Genomic DNA, 16,653 nt, shown 5'->3' on the forward strand with positions numbered 1-16,653 from the left:
AGCAATTAATAAGCATTGCCTATAGTTTTACTCTATAATTTACTCACTATAAGAGTTAAACATTGTCTTTTGATATAAACAAATGCCTGTAAAGAGTTTTTCAAATAAAATGAATGGATTACTGTCTGTTTATCTAGGGACTTCTGAAACATATACCTTTACTGAGGTTAGCTTTCTCATCTACTAAATTTGAGACAGTGTTCTGTAACACTACTATTTTGGTTTGACTCTCCAAAAATTTAGATTTTTTAAGAAATTGGGTTTATGTAGGTTGTTGGACAAGTCTTAGTCTGTGACATTTTGGTTTTTGCATTCATAGGGCTTTAATACCGTTTCACTCATTACTCTGTGAGCGTTGAAAGTGTTTCTTTGAGAATGATGGTGGGTGATAAACTTCAGTAGCTCTCATTAATGCTAATGGAAGTTCTTCCTGGAAATCCTCTGTGCGGTGGCAGATGGAGCAGGCCTACATCCAAACAATGGAAAGATTGTAATACAAACCCACCAAAATTTAGAAGTAAGGGTAAAATTTTGCTGGTTAATCCAATGTCTTACTTTCTTTTCAGTTAAATGATATGACTAGCATTCTCTTTTTTTTAGTGTTTGACATTGACCTAAAAATTCTTGTCTTTATAATTCTTTTTGTTTTGGAAGTGGGGTCATTTTCTCAGTTTTTATGTGGATTTTCCTGATTTGCAAGTCATTTAGAAGATGCTGGTTGAGACTTTGAAGAGAACAACATAGTGCTATGAGCCAGAATAGTTTGAAGGGTTAAGCTAAATGCATATTGGACATGGTCATTCACTTTTATAGCTCAATGATTAGTTGCATTGATGAGAGGAAATAACTTATTGCACACATTTTGCTTCACCCAAATATTTTACAAACTGCACAAATGAATTTTAAAGATTACTTTTTAATTAGTGTTTTAGGATGTTTTTATAGTGCTTGCATGGGGGAAGAGAATTAATCACAGTATATTATCAAGACTTTGAAGCACATATAATCTGTTTCAGTGGACATACTTTGAATATGTATGAATGTATCTTGTTTAGAAATATACTGGGTCTGGGTATCATATCATTTCTGACCAGGGTCACCAAATGTGTTCATATTTTACAGGTTAAATTTGAAAACATAATTTTTGATTGTTTATCATTAGTATATAGCAGACTTTCAAATAAAAATATTTCTTTGAGTTGAAATTAAGATGCATTTTTATAGTCTTTTTTTTGGTGAGTTTTAGAACTGACAGCAAAATTCATGTGGGTTAACATATCAAGCTTTAATTTTTATTTTTAAAGTATGTTTCTTACTCCATGCACATGTGCTTTATTGTTCTATTCTTTGAGAATATTTACATTTTTTTAAGGTTCAGAATATTTCTTGTGTTTTTTTTTTAGGGCTTAAGTTCATAAATTAAAGCGTACTTAATTTTGTTTTGAAGAAGAATAAATGTGGTTCCATGGAAATGAATAAAGGCATAAACCTAGATTCTCCACTATGACTTCTTTGACAACACTATTTTCATAGTTCCAAATATTTTTTTTCAGAATAAAAGGCACATTAGGTTCAGAGTTTAACATTGTGACTCGGTGTTCTGTGAAACTCCGCTCAGTTGCTTCATATTACTTAACTTTTTATGTACTTTTTTTATATTCTAGGAAACTTGAATGTTACTCTTCAACTTTGGGATATAGGAGGGCAGACAATAGGAGGAAAGATGTTGGATAAATATATCTATGGAGCACAGGTATGACATAAATTCTATGGTTATTCTACTACTGACAATACTCTTCTTATAAAAATGTACACACACATGCTCTTTCTAACTTAATCTTTCCTTGATATGAGAGAGACTCATTTTGCATTTGTGCCAGTCCTTTGGTTTCATTCTCCCCAAATTATGTTTGGAATGATTTGGGTGAGGGAATTGGTAGGAATTAGAAAACTCTTAACGTCTTACATGCCATCTATATTTCTAGAGGTTATTGTTAGCAGTTGAAAAATGCAGTGTCAAATTAAATTTCTTAGATGATTTGTTTATAATAAAATAGGTATTATTAGATGATCTGTTTATAATAAAAAATAGAAAAGGAGAAAACTTAAATTGCAAGGACAAAAATTTGATTCTTAAAACCTTCTTCTTTGTTTTTCTACATTGTTCCTTATTTTCTGCAAAATCTTTCTACTTATGTTTAACATTTACATTTGTGATTATATGACCTGCTATTTTATGCACTATTATTTTTAAAACCTGTATATAAGACTTGTGTGTCTGGCTTTTTTGCCATTTTAAACAAATTAGAACTAAAGTGGACATGAAGCTAAAGAAAACTGGCTGGACAGAGATATGTAGAAAGTTGCAGTCCTTGATTTACTCCTGTGCTTGATAAAATGCAATTTGAAAATTGTACTCTTTTTCCTCTTTGCCCCATAAAATCTAGCTTCTGGCCACATAAAGGATTTTTTTTTTTTTAAATAAAAGTAAGACCGATCTAATTTATAATGATATTTTATTCTTGGTGTCAAATAGGATAATTTTTATAGTATATCTAGAGTTAGTGAAGAACAGGAGTATTTTATGCATTTCAAGAGTAAATAATATAAACTTCAAATAATCCTTTTTTCTTAAAAATTAGGGAAATATAATGTTCATGAATTGGGTTTTATCAATTCTATTTACTTAAAATCATTTAAAATTTATTTATTTTATTTTTAAAAGTCATTTAAAATATATTACTATTATATAAAAATTAGAATCGATGTGAAAATAGTGTAACATAAAATTAACCATTCTAAGGTATATAATCAGAGGTATTTAGTATGTTCACAATATTGCCTAACCATCCCCTTAACATATTGTTTTATGTATTAAATAGTTGATTACAATCAGCAGGCTTTAATAGGAAAATTTGTGGAAATTTTGAGAATTTCCATCTTTTTGGGGAGTCCTTAGGTTTAGTAAAATGTCTCTATTCTCTTTTTTCATGTGCTTCATTTCTTGGGAGAAAGTAAATGTTATTTTTCTCTTAGAACTTGTATAGGCCTCTGTCTTGAAGGTCCATGTTGATGCTTTTCCTTTTGCTGATGCCTTATGTTGTTCACACCTTGCAGTTTTTGTGACTGTTATCAGCCCATACCTTGCTTTATTAAACAATCATGTAGTATAGTGTTCTTGAGAAAATTATGACCATTTTCATGAAATTGACCAGGAAACTGAGAATTCCAGATGATGAAATGAGTTGTCATAAACTAATGATAATGTAATAACTTTTTTCTATTTTCCAGAAATTAAAAGTGAATGCTATGTAAAATATACAAAGCCTATTTATTAGTAGTTTATTTTGTTAAAATAGATATAAATATACATCTAGGACAGAAAAGCTGATTCATTATTTATAACCATAAAACAATACTTTTGTAAACATTCTAATATACTTAATGACTTTATATTATATAATCATATACTTTATTCTTCAAAGTAGATCTGTATTGCTTTTAGAGTTGTAGATTCTTTCTATTGCCCATTTCGTGAATACTTTGGATTGTGTATACATGCTACAATACAAAAATATTTCACAAATAATGTTTGATTAGCTATTTTGAGGACATGAGTTTAATATGTTATTTAGGATTTTGTTTTAGGTTCTCTAACTTTGTGTTGTGATTAGAAAGAGTTATCTTATCCATGTCTGGCCTATTAAACTAGCAAGTCTATTTTAAAAAGCATTTATTAATATCCAGGAAGAAGCTTATTTTAGGGTGGAAGTTAACTTAGGCCTAAATAAAACTGATTATTTTACCCTCTTCACTTTTCCCCCAGTAACATTAAACTTTAGCCATTGTCTATTGAATAGTGTTCGTTGAAACCAAATTGAATTGACACCCAAAAAGAATTAGTAAGATATTTTAACAAGAACTAGTTCTAAGAATTGAAATATGTCCCAGTAAAATTTCCAGATTTTAAATTAATTAAAAAATTTCTAGGAGTCTTCAGAAAGATGTTATAGGCTATTTTTCCTAGTGGTTAGGAGCAAACACACAGTACATAGTGTTTAGTGCCCTGTAACCTGTGGCTAACAGAGGCTAATAACAAACCTCAGAGAAGGACTGGATGTTTCATTTTTGTAGCTCTTTCTGTCTTGGAATCTAAGTGGTTTGCAAACACTGCCCCACTGAGCATAAACTCAATGAAGTATAGTTATTTGTGAGGTAGAACACAACTGCTATTGTGTGCCAGTGCCCCACACAGATGAGTCAACTTGTTAACTAGTAACAAAATAGTTTGGTGCCTGTATAACAACTGGGGAGAAAGCATACCTCAAAACTGGACTCCCTGAAACCCTCTGCTGTCTTTTACCATGAACTTTATTTGGATATTGCCAATTTATAACTGATTGTATTTAGAGACCTCTCTTGGGTTGGTATTTCTTAGAGGTTGTATCTGTACAGCCAGGTATTATATTGTTATGACTGTTGTATAATCTGTGTGACTTAATTAATTTCTCTAACTAAAAACTAAAGTAGATCATTTTTCTTGCAAGTAAGGGAGGGGAAAAAACCTTTGCATTTTGGAATAAGGAAATGTTTCAGTTCAGAGGTTAAATAGTTTTTGGCACCTGTGGATTGCGGAACTAAACCTATGTAATATTTCACTGTTAAGCCTATTAAGTGTTGATACCAATATGTGTTACTTCAAAACAATTATCAGTTCCTACTTTGGAAATGGTATTCATTTGACTGATTTGACTGGCTGACTGATCATGCTTATTAGATATGATAAGTGAAATAGATGAAAACAAAGTACTATATAAAGTAACCTTATATACTATTTATATAAGAGTCGTGAAGTGTACAAAGAAGGGTTAGTAGTATCCTCTGGAATTTGGAAGATAGCAGAAAAGTGCAGTTAAGAAAAAAAATGGAGGGAAATTTTTGTTGAAGAATTTGAAGATAAAGAAGGACGTATTAAACTTGAAATCTGATTTCCAAGGTCATATAAAAATTTGATGAAAAGGTACAGTTGGAGGCAAACTGGGAAGAGGAAGCACAGGGCATTATGGGGATGAATACAGAAGAAAGATAAATGAAACAAGAGGTCTATGGGGCAGGAGACATGGCGATGGGTTTAGATGATACAAGCATGCCAGGAAGATTAGATCCAGCAGCCCCAAGTAGGTTGACCTCAGACTTCAGTTGATGTTAAGATATGTTCAAGGGACTTGTACTTTTTTGTGGTTGGGTGGATTCTAATAGTTTCTGTAAGAAATCAGAAGAATTCTGGATTGATTGATGTGGTGAGAAACTCATATTTAAACATGCTTGTATTTTTTGATATTTTTTTCTATTGCCCATTTCATGAATACTTTGGATTGTGTACACATGCTACAATACAAAAATATTTCACAAATAATGTTTGATTAGCTATTTTGAGGACATGAGTTTAATGTGTTATTTAGGATTTTGTTTTAGGTTCTCAGCACACACACACACAAAAGCTAGACCTTTAAGAGGTGAGTTCTTAGAGGTCTAGCTTTTGTCATGTGTGTGTGCTGAGCTTGGTGGGTAGAGAGGTCTTGGGGGTTACCAGTTTGATATTAAGTGTCTTTCAGACAGTTGGTCCATTTCATCTATATCATTAAGTTTGTGGTCATAAAATTGTTCATTTTATTATCCTTTTAATATTGGTGATAATTAATAGTGATCTTTCATCAATTTCTGAAAGTAGTAATTTGTGTCTTTTCTCTTTTTTTTTAAAAAAATGATCTTTATGAAGAACCAGCTTGTGGTTTTATTGATTTTTTTTTGTACTGTTCTTCTCTTTTCATTGGTGTCTGCTATAATTTATTTTTATTATTCTTTTGCTTTAAAAACTGCTCTTCTGATTTCCTACAGTGGAAGAATAGATTGTTGATCTTTCTTCTTTTCTAACATATGCATTCAATGAACACTTTCCTCTAAGCACTGCTTTAGGCGCATCTCATAAGTTTTGATAAGTTGTACTCCTTAAGTTCAAAAACTCAAAAAAATTCTCTTAAGATTTCCTTGATGCATACATTACTTAGAAATATATTGTTTAATCTCTTATGAAAAATTGTGCTCTATATATGTAATAAGAATTATAATGCATTCTGCTGTTTTATATATACATATATATAAATATATATATATTTTAATCTGTAAATATTTTGAGTTTCATAAGCTGTCTTTGAAAAATTGATTTCTGGTTAATTTCTTTGTAGTTTCAGAATATGCTTTGTATTATTTCTACTGTTATAAATTTGTTAAGGTATGTTTTAAGGCCCAAAATATAGTCTGTCTTTGTGAATGTTCCAAGAGAATATGAGAAGAGAGTATATTCTAATGGTGTACGGAGTATTCTATAATGTAAATTAGATGAAGTTGATTATTTGTGATCTTCAAGTCAACTATATCCTTATTGAAAATCCGTTTACTTGATGTGTCAATTAATGAGAAAAGGGTTTAGGAGTCCCCAGCTATAATAATGAATCCATGGATTTGGAATTCCTTGCAGTTCTATCAGTTTTACCCTCATATATTTTGATGTCCTGTTGTTAGGTTGCATATACACTGATACTTGTTATATATTCTTGGAAAACAGACCTTTCTAACATTATTGTCAGTCTTTAAAGTTATACTAATTTTTCCTTGTTCTAAACTCTGCATTGTATGACCTTGATATGGTATTCCAACTTTCTTTTCATTAATTTCTATTTTCCTATTGCTTTATAGACAACCTTTTTAAAAAATTTTAAATGAGTTTCTTATAGGCAAATATATAGTTAAGTCTTGTTTTTTAAATTTACTCTGACAATGTCTTTTAACTGGTATTTTTTGACCATTCACATTTGATTGATTTAGTTGGATTAATATTTATCATGTTTGTTTTCTACTCTTTGCGTTTTTGTTTTTTTCCACACCCTTTTTTTCTCTTTTTTGATTTTATTTGAGTGTATCAACATTCTTCTTTAATTTTTTTTTGGTGATTGCCCTATAGTTTTCAGTATATATATTTTTTTACTAATATAAGTCCACCTTGAATAACACTCTATTGCTTCACTTGAGGTAAGGATGCTTCAAAAGAGAATATTTTCAATGCATCCTCCCTGTCTCTCATGATAGCATTGTTATTCATCTGACTTATCCATATGCTATATGCTGTAGTCATTTAATACATTGTTGTTATAATTACTTTAATTATATTTAGATCAGTTAACAATAAGAAAAAAATATTTTATTTTGCCTTTATTTATTGCTTCTTTTTTCTCTCTTTTCTTCCCTTCCTTTCTCCCTTCCTCATTCTGTATGACTCTATTTTTAAATTTATTTTTTTATAAATCAACAATTGATTATTTTATATATTTATGGTATATGAAGTGCTATAATGATTTATAGATGTAGTGGAGACCAATTCAAGCTAATTAACATTTGTTAATACACTATTGTTATTATTAATTATACTCACCAGGCTGTGCTGAGATCTCACACAAAAAGTGTGTCTCCTTTCTAACTGGGAGATTTTATTCCCTTTGGCCATCATCTCCCCATTTTCCTCACATCCCCAGGCCTCTGTAATTATCATTTTATTCTCTGCTTCTAATCTATGAGTTTGGTTGTTTTAGACTTCACATATTAAGTGAGAACATGTGATATTTGTCTTTTTATGTCTGGTTTATTTTACTTAGAATTACGTTCTTCAGTACAATCCATGTTATCATAAATTTCTGCATTTTCTTCTTTTTAAAGGCAGAGTATTATTCCATTGTATGTATATACCATATATATTTTTTTCCTGTTCATTTGTTTTTGGACACTTAGTTTGACTTCATAACTTGTCTATTGTGAATAAGGCTGACATGAACATGGTAGTATAGACATTTCTTTGATAAACTTAATTTCAGGTCTTTTGGATGATAAATACCCAGAAGTGAGATTGATGAATCAAATGGGAATTCTGCTTTTTAGTGTTTTGTGAAAACTTGATGCAGTTTTTTGTAATGACACTACTAATTTACATTACCACCAACGGTGTAAAAGTTTTCTCTGTAGCCCACATACTCATCAACATTTGTAGTCTCCACCTTTTTCATAATAGTGGTTCAGACAGATTTGAGATGATACATCCTTGTGAATTTTAATCTACATTTTTTATGACAATTAATGTTAAACATTTTTCTTGTATCTTTTGACTTTTTGCATGTCTGTCTTTGAGAAATATCTTTTCAGGTCCTTTGCCCATTTAAAAAAAATTATTATTGATTTGTATGAGTTCTTTTCACACTGTTGTTTTCTTTGCTGTGCAGAAGCTTTTTAAAAGTTTAATGTAATTCCTTTTGACAGTTTTTGCTTTTGCTGCCTGTACTTTTGGGGTCAAATCCAAAATACTGCCCAGGCAAATATCAAGAAGCTTTTTTCCCCTTTGTTTTCTGCCAGTGGTTTTTACAGTTTCTGTTTTTATGCTTATGTTTTTAATTCATTTCAAGCTGATTTTTGTATGTAGTGTGAGATAAAGGATTCAGTTTTATTTTTCTGCATATCTATCCAATTTTCTCAACACCTTTTATTGAAGAAACTGTCCTTTTCCAACATTGTGTACTCTTGGCACTTTTGTAAAAAAAAAAAACCTAATTGTACATGTGTGGTTCATTTCTGGGTTATTTTGTCACATTTATCATTGTGTCAGGTTTTTTTTTGGGGGGGGGAGGGTGGGTAATACCATTGCTGTTTTACTATAACTGCAATAGAACTTGAAATCAGATAGTGTGGTGCCTCCAGCTTTGTTCTTTTTGCTCATTTTGCTGTGTTATTTGAGGTATTTTGTGGCAGTCATTCTTTGTTATGTAGAACTCAAATTTCTTAGATCGTTTTCCTTCTCCCTGAAGAGCATTAAAATATTTTTTATTGTTGTAACATAATCATATATATTAGTGGGATTCATTATGCTGTATTCATACATGCACATAGCATAATTTGATCAGTCTCATTCCCAAATACCTCCACGTTTCCTTTCCTTCTCCCTCTCCCTGATCTGCTTACTCTACTAATCTTCTATTATTGTTACTATTATAATTTAAATTATATTTATTAGTGCATTATAATGATATAAAAGCAGAGTTCATTGTGATATATTCATGTGTGGACATAGCATAATTTAATAGATTTCATTCCCCAGTGCTTCCCCATGTTCTCCCCTCTTCCCTTCCTCTCAATCCCCTTAATTAAGACCTATTTTTAAAACATTTCTCCTGAGCAGGTCAGCAGGCAATGAATTCCTTGGTTTTGCTTTTCTGAGAAGTTTTTATTTCTTATTAACTTCTGAACAATAATTTGCTGGATATAGAATTCTAGACTGGTGGTTGTTTTGTTTCTATCATCACTTTACTCTCTTCTTATTTGCAAAGTTTCTTAAGAGAAATTCTCTGAAATTCTTATCCTTGTTATTAAGAAGACATTTTCCCCTTCTTCTCTGGCTTCATTCAAGGTTTTTTTTTTTTTTTTTTTTTTTTTTTGTCTTTTGTGCATGTGGTATGCCTCCTTTTACAGTTGTTGGTATTTTTCCTACTTGTATTCTCTGAGGTTTGATATGTGGAATTAGGGTCATTTCTTGGCTATTACTTCAAATATTTCATAAGCTTTAGTGTCTCTTCTGTTATTCCAGTTAGGGATATGATGCACGACTTGGAATTGTCCCACTGTTCTTTGAGGTTTTTGCTCTGTTTTATTCATCTTCTTTTTGGATTTGGAAGTTTCTATTAACCTAATTTTGTAAGTTCACTGATGTCCCAGGCTATCTACTAATATGTTCAACAGTGGCATTCTTTATTTCTGTTATAGTAGTTTAGCTATCTAGTATTTCCTTAAGAGTTTCGGTTTTTCTGTTTACATTATCCACCTGTTCTTGCATGTTGTCTGTCTTTCCCATTAGAACTCTTAGCATTTTATTGTAATCATTGTTATTTTAAATCTAGTAATTGCAAAATCTGTGTCATATCAGACTCTAGTTCTGAAGCTTGCTTTTTCTCTTGAAAATGCCTTTTGGAATGCTGTATAATTTCCTACTGAAAGCTGGATAGGATGAACTGAGTGATAAAAAATTGGGTAAACAGATCTTTAGTGTGAGGTTTTATGTTGTTTTGGCCTGGGTTGTGCCATATTGAATGTGTGTTGTAGCTATAGGTGTCAAAGGCATGAAATTCTAGTATTCTTGTTTTTTTTTTTCCTCTCCCTATCCTTTTTTGATATCTTAGTGAACTCCTTAGTTGAAGTCTATCTTGTAGCTCTTGAGCTGTCATTGACTGCTGTTACACTGGAACACTGTCAGTAATGTGGCTAATTATGGGGAAGGGAAAGAATTCTGCATTCTCAGTTTTTAGTGGCCTGTGTCATGGAGCTTTTCTCTTTACAACTGTATTTGAGCTTCTCCCATTTAGTGAAACACAATGGCCAGAGGAGACTGGAGTTGGAAACTTTCCTTCTCCTAGGGAACATAAGACTCTGGAAATATCTCACAATGGTTACTTTCTCTCTCTCCCCGTTCAGAGCCATGAGGGAATTTTTCTTGGCTCTTCCCCAAGTTTCTGGAGGTAAGACGCATGGAGGTGTGGGGGTAACCCTAAGACTATGTGCCCCTAGTATATTCCACTGAAGCTTGACCACTATTGCTAGCAATTTGTTAAAACTGCTAACAAAGTTAACATCTAGATATTACCATTTACTGCCTCTAGTAGCTTCTACTCCAGGTAAGCTGATCTTGACAATAACTATCTGAATTCTCCTGTCTCTGTATATTTCAGAATGGTGATTTGCCTTGCAATCTCAGTTCTCTGATGAGTCTAAGAATAAAGTCACTGATTTTCATTGTGCCCAGACTTTTCCTTGTTTAAGGACAGGTGTGATCACTTACCAATTTTTTATATGTTGGAGCTGAAACTGAAAGTCCTAGAATTCCTTTTGTATTTTAATATTTTTGCTTTTCTTAATCTTCTCTGATTTTCACAAAAATGGTGAAGATCAAAACTGGTACTAATTATGATGATAACATCAAAAACAATATAATATTTTTACCTTAAATTGTATTGAGAATGATCAGAGAAGTATTAGGGTTGTTTAGATGGCTAGATCAGTTAATAAGTTTATCCTTCTGTCTTTTTATGAGTCCTGAAAAATTTATAAGGATCACTGAATGGAAAATTTTGGACACATTGATCTGGACTAGGAATTTGCAGACTTTTCCTGTAAAAAGCTAGGTAGGGAATATTTTAGGCCTTTTTGTAGCCTGTACTATCTCTGTTGCAACTAATCAACTCTGCAGTTGTCCACAAAAGCAGCCATTAGTAATGCTTAAACAAATGAGTATGATGATGTTTTAATAAAAGTTTATCTACACATATAGGCTCTGTGCCGGACTCAACCCACAGGCTCTATTTTACCAATCTCTGCCTAAATTTTGGCAAATAGTACAATAGTACTCCCACTCCCAGCCTCACTGAGCCTAAGCCAGTTGCTGGATATTTACCAGCATATTACTGGCCATGACTACTGTATATCCTTGTCTACTTATGTGTCTGATTTTTGCTACAAAACTATGAGGTCCTTAGAGTTTGGAACTTATAACCCTAGCACCGAGCACAATGTGTGGTGTATAGTTGTCAGAGAAATGTTTTTAGTCATTTAGTCCTTGACTCAAATTCTGGCTTGACCCACTTACCTATCTTTATGACATTGGTGTGTAACCTTTGTTTATCAGTAAAATGGGAATGATAATGCCAGCCTCACGTGATTATTGTGAGAATTAATGAAAGACATACATCTGATGCATAGTAAATGCAAAAAGTACTTCACTCTAAGAAGTAGACATAGATGCCATTAGAGTCCAGACTTATGCAGAACTTTGTATTAAGTATTTGACCACAAACTGGATGAGAATCAAGAATGTGGAAGTTATTTTTGTGTATGTATATACTTTTCATTCTTCCCCTGCAAAATAATGGGATAAATTAAGAGAAATATGATATATAAGAGGCAGGAAGCAATCTCTCTGTTATATTTGGCTTTACTCAGACTCTTATTACAGTATCATGTCCAGTTTTACATTGCTCATTTTAAAGAGGATGTCAAAAAACTATATGTAGTATGTCCTGGGAAGAATCAACAACTATGATTAAAGGGACAGAAAATAGGCCCTTTGAGGCAAGTTTAAGGAACTCAGTTTATTTACTCTGGAAAGCAGACGGTAAAGGAGTTACTTAACTATCTTCAAGTATATGAAGGGTTATTATAAGGAAGATACTCTCAAGTTGTTCTCCAAATGCACAGAGGACCAAAAGAGGAAATCGACTTTTCATTTAAAGAAAATTGTGTTAAACACTGAAATGGACTATCAAGGGATGTCATGGAATCTCCATTTTAAAAAATTCTTTAAAAAAATAGCAACAGATGGTTATTCATTAAAAAGCTTAAATGTTTGACCTCATGAACGTGAGAGACAGGACTGTAGACCTGCAGCCTTTCCTTTTTGTGTGATATGATTTTATTTTATTTTTATTTTTTAAAATATTTATTTTTTAGTTGTAGTTGGACACATTATCTTTATTTCACTTATTTATTTTTTTATGTGGTACTGAGGATCGAACCCAGGGTCCTGCATGTGCGAGGCGAGCACTCCACTGCTGAGCCACAGTCCCAGCCCTGATTTTATTTACCATAATTTGCCAAGCATATCTTACAGGAAAATCACTTTTGATAAAATTATACCTGGGTTGCATTATATTTTAATTACTGGATTTATATTGAAAGAACATTTAGTATTATTTATGTGCTAGGATTTATAATAAAGTCAGTTTATGTATAAAAACTCTACATTTTTATCTTTTATATTCTACTTGATATATCTGAAGCATAATTGAAGAATATTCATAATTAATATTTTTTAAGTAGTACATTACAAATATTCTGTACCTCTTTTGTGACAGGGAATCCTCTTAGTATATGATATTACAAATTATCAAAGCTTTGAGAATTTAGAAGATTGGTATACTGTGGTGAAGAAAGTGAGTGAAGAATCAGAAACTCAGCCGCTGGTTGCTTTGGTGGGCAATAAAAGTAAGTTCTTACTACTTATTTATAGTAAAGTTTGTTTGCTGCTGTAAACTGAATATTTGTGTCCCCCTCCTAATTCATATCTTGAGACTCAAATCCCTAACATAATGGAAATTGGAGGTGGGGCTCTTGGGTGGTTGTTAATAAAGAGAATGGAGCCCTCTTAGATGAAATCAATACCTTTATAGGAACAGAGAGGAGAGAGGTGGTCTTTTTCTGCCATGTGGGGTTATAGCAGGAAGGTGGCCGTCTGTAAACTAGGAAGAGGGCCTTTACCAGATCCTGAGTCAACTGCACCATGGTCTTAGATTTCTCAGTCTCTGAAACTGTGAGAAATAATGTTGGTTGTTTAGGCCATCAGTCTGTGGTATTTTGTTGTAGCCACCTGAACTGAGAACTTACAAAGACATATGACTTTTTTGGAAGCTGTTTCCAAACTGGAAACAGAGTAGAAAATTCTTAAGAGTGTGTTCAGTCTTTTCAATAACTTTATTTTCATAAATAGTATCTGTTCTTTGAAATTCACAGTATACCATGTAGTGTACATCATATTGTAGTAAACATCTTTTAAATGCGTATTAATCCCCCATTTAGGCATTACAGTGTGGTAATGAATATGTACTGTTTAATAACTATTTTGATCTTTGCTCTCTCATAACTGCTCTGCTGGTTTTGGCCAATTCCTGTGAAGGTAAGTTCAGTCCTGACTCTGTGTGTTTTGGCTTCCTGTGGTCTAAGGAAGCAGCATGGACTATTAAGAACAGCAACACAGCTGTAGAGTTTATGATATTGCATTGCAGCTTCGGCTCTGTCCCTGAAGTTTTGAGATATATTTCGTTAAATAATCTTCTGTTTTAGAGAAGGAAGCAGTGTCTGCATAGAATTTTATATGCATTGTTTCTTGCTCCAATCACTTATGAACTTCCTTTTCAGAATTTTTGTGGTTTGTTCAGTGGTTTTTGTTTTGTAGTTTTTCTTTTTGAGAAAGAGTGCTTTATATTAGGAGAGGAGCAGTCCTTGGTAAAAATTATGGATAGCCATTTTTTGATATCTGTTTCTCAGGCTATGAGATATATCATATAAAATTTTAAAACTAAAATTAGTGCAGGACTGCTATTTGGTTCACAGGAAATGAATCATTGATAAAGGCTTTCAGATATGAAATATTAGATTTGACCTGATATTCTCCAACTTACTTGAAATCAGAAAGAGAGGAAAAATTTCAAATTGTATAGTAGAGGATGTAAGTCAGGAACTGTTTCCTAACTACAAGGATTGTTAACTCAATACCCATATATACTGCCCAGAGAATTACCTTCTCCAAAGGTCTTTGAAAATATAGTAATTTTTTCTCTGTAATTGTTTAGAAAATAGTGTTTCCTGTATAGCCAGATCAAGATTTATACATTGCTGATTGTACACACTGAGATGAGCATTTAATAAATCTAAGTCTTAATTTAAAACCATTGCAAAACAGGCTTGGATGCCATTTCTCTTAAGAGTTAAAAATATATAGTATTCACTAGAAAACAGTATTACATATCACAAAATGGCATGATCTGGATAGAAATTGTACTTTTTGAGTTTTTAAAGGTTATGTCAATGGGGCTGGAGTTGTAGCTCAGCCGTAGAGTGCTTGCCTCATCCATGTGAAGCACTGGGTTTGATTCCTAGTACCACATATAAATAAGAAAATAAAATAAAGATCCATCAACAACTAAAAGATATTAAAAAAAGTATGTCAAATTTTCTCATCTGTTTTATAAATAATTACTTTTAAATGAATCAGTTGCTTTTCAGTTCATTGAAATCTTCCTTTACAAATCTTCAGTTTTGATGATCTTAGGTTCGGTTTCTGGATTCAGCTTTTCATTTTAGGAGATAATTTCTTAATTGTTTATCATGTTACCAACACATTGGCTTATACTATGGTGAAAGTTATGCTTTATTGGGGGTTTCCCATCATTTATGGGAAATTATAAAGGGAGGAGGGGATTCATTTTTGTTTCTTTCAGAATATAATCTAACCACCATCTGAGATAATGGTATAGTGGGGCATAATTATGTACATTGTTACATGTTTATGCTATTTGTGAGGCATCCACCACTGATCCCTGTCAAAGACAGGAAATCAGACTAAATGAGCTATGAACTGGGCTGGTGTTGCCATGCCCAGGTTTTAAGAATAAACATTTATATGTTATTTGGATTTTTTACAGAAAATTAATGCAGTATTTTACTTGAGATTTAATAGTATAAAAGTCAGTTTTTTCCCCCCTTTTGGCTTCGCTCTAACTACTTTCTTACATGTTTTTATAATATTCTCTTTCAGAATGAGATCATAGAGTATGCAGTCACATAGACTGTTATACATGTAAAATGAAGAGATTCTAGATGAACATTTTCCAGGATATTGTTTACTGTATAATCTGTCACTAGCTCAATTTCATGTGATCATGTAATGAAAGATCTTTCTGCAGTTAAGAATATTAGGGGTTTAACTCTGAGCTTCCTCAATATTTTATGATTTCTGTTTTCAAATTGATGTTACATTAGTATGATATAGTAGTATGTATTCATTTTCTTTTTGGGAATATAATTACATTAAAAAGCAGTAAATTGGGTCTAGTGCTGGGCTCAGTGGTAGAGCACTTGCCAGGCACGTGTGGCCTGGTTTAATCCTTAGCACTGCATAAAATAAAATAAAGGTATTGTGTCTTCTACAACTAAAAATATATTTTTAAAAAACCAAAAAGCAGTAAAATTCACAAAAACTTCACACATTAACTAAAGGAAAAACAAGAGAAATATGATAGACATTTAAAACTAGATTATTCTCAACATTGAAACATAGTCATCTGCTTAAATGTGTTTTTTAACTGTTGTATCCCGTTTTTTGCAACTTAAATAGAAAACAAATATTGAAAAGAAATATATGTAGTCTGTTAAAATATTAACAGCAGTAGTCAGCTTTTAGCCAAAGTTAGTAGAAGGAGTGTGTGTTTGTGTATGTGTGTGTGTGTGTGTGTGTGTGAACTTTTTCCATGCAATGAGCTTATATTTAGTAAGTTATAAGATTATTTGCTTTTTATATCAAATACTAAACTTGAATTGAGGATAGAGGGTAGTCTGATATAAAGATGAATTTTTAAAAAATGAAACATTTAAGTTTTTTTTTATTTTTAAATTTTAGTTTATTATATATGACAGCAGAATGCATTATAGTTCATATTATACATATAGAGCACAATTTTTCATATCTTTGGTTGTACACAAAGTAGAGTCACACCATTCATGTCTTCATACATGTACTTTGATGTCTATCTCATTTCACCGTCTTTTCTGCCCCCATGCCCCCCCTCCCTTTTCTTCCCTCCCCTTTACCCTATCTAGAGTTCATCTAATCCTCCCCCCACCCCACCAACTACATTATGAATCAGCATCCTTAAATCTTATACATCCTTATATCTTATACTTATAATGAGTTAAAAAAGAAATTCCTGGTAGGTAAATTTCAAAACAAGAAAGAAT

General features: G+C 32.1%; 1 protein-coding gene across 2 annotated transcripts in view; it reads left to right on the forward strand.

Annotated features, from left to right (window-relative positions):
- Positions 1-16,653, forward strand: part of Rab28 (RAB28, member RAS oncogene family) — an 82,343-nt gene that overhangs the window by 8,241 nt on the left and 57,449 nt on the right. For both annotated transcript variants that reach the window (XM_046423729.2, XM_046423727.2), the window contains exons 3-4: positions 1,665-1,753; positions 12,996-13,125. In XM_046423729.2, coding sequence (XP_046279685.1) covers positions 1,665-1,753; positions 12,996-13,125 — 219 coding nt within the window. The remainder of the gene's footprint in view (positions 1-1,664; positions 1,754-12,995; positions 13,126-16,653) is intronic.

The sequence above is a fragment of the Marmota monax genome, unplaced genomic scaffold, assembly GCF_021218885.2.
Source record: "Marmota monax isolate L192 unplaced genomic scaffold, Marmota_monax_Labrador192_F-V1.1 WCK01_AAM20220418_F8-fsc00009, whole genome shotgun sequence".
In the NCBI taxonomy this organism is placed as follows: Eukaryota; Metazoa; Chordata; class Mammalia; order Rodentia; family Sciuridae; genus Marmota; species Marmota monax.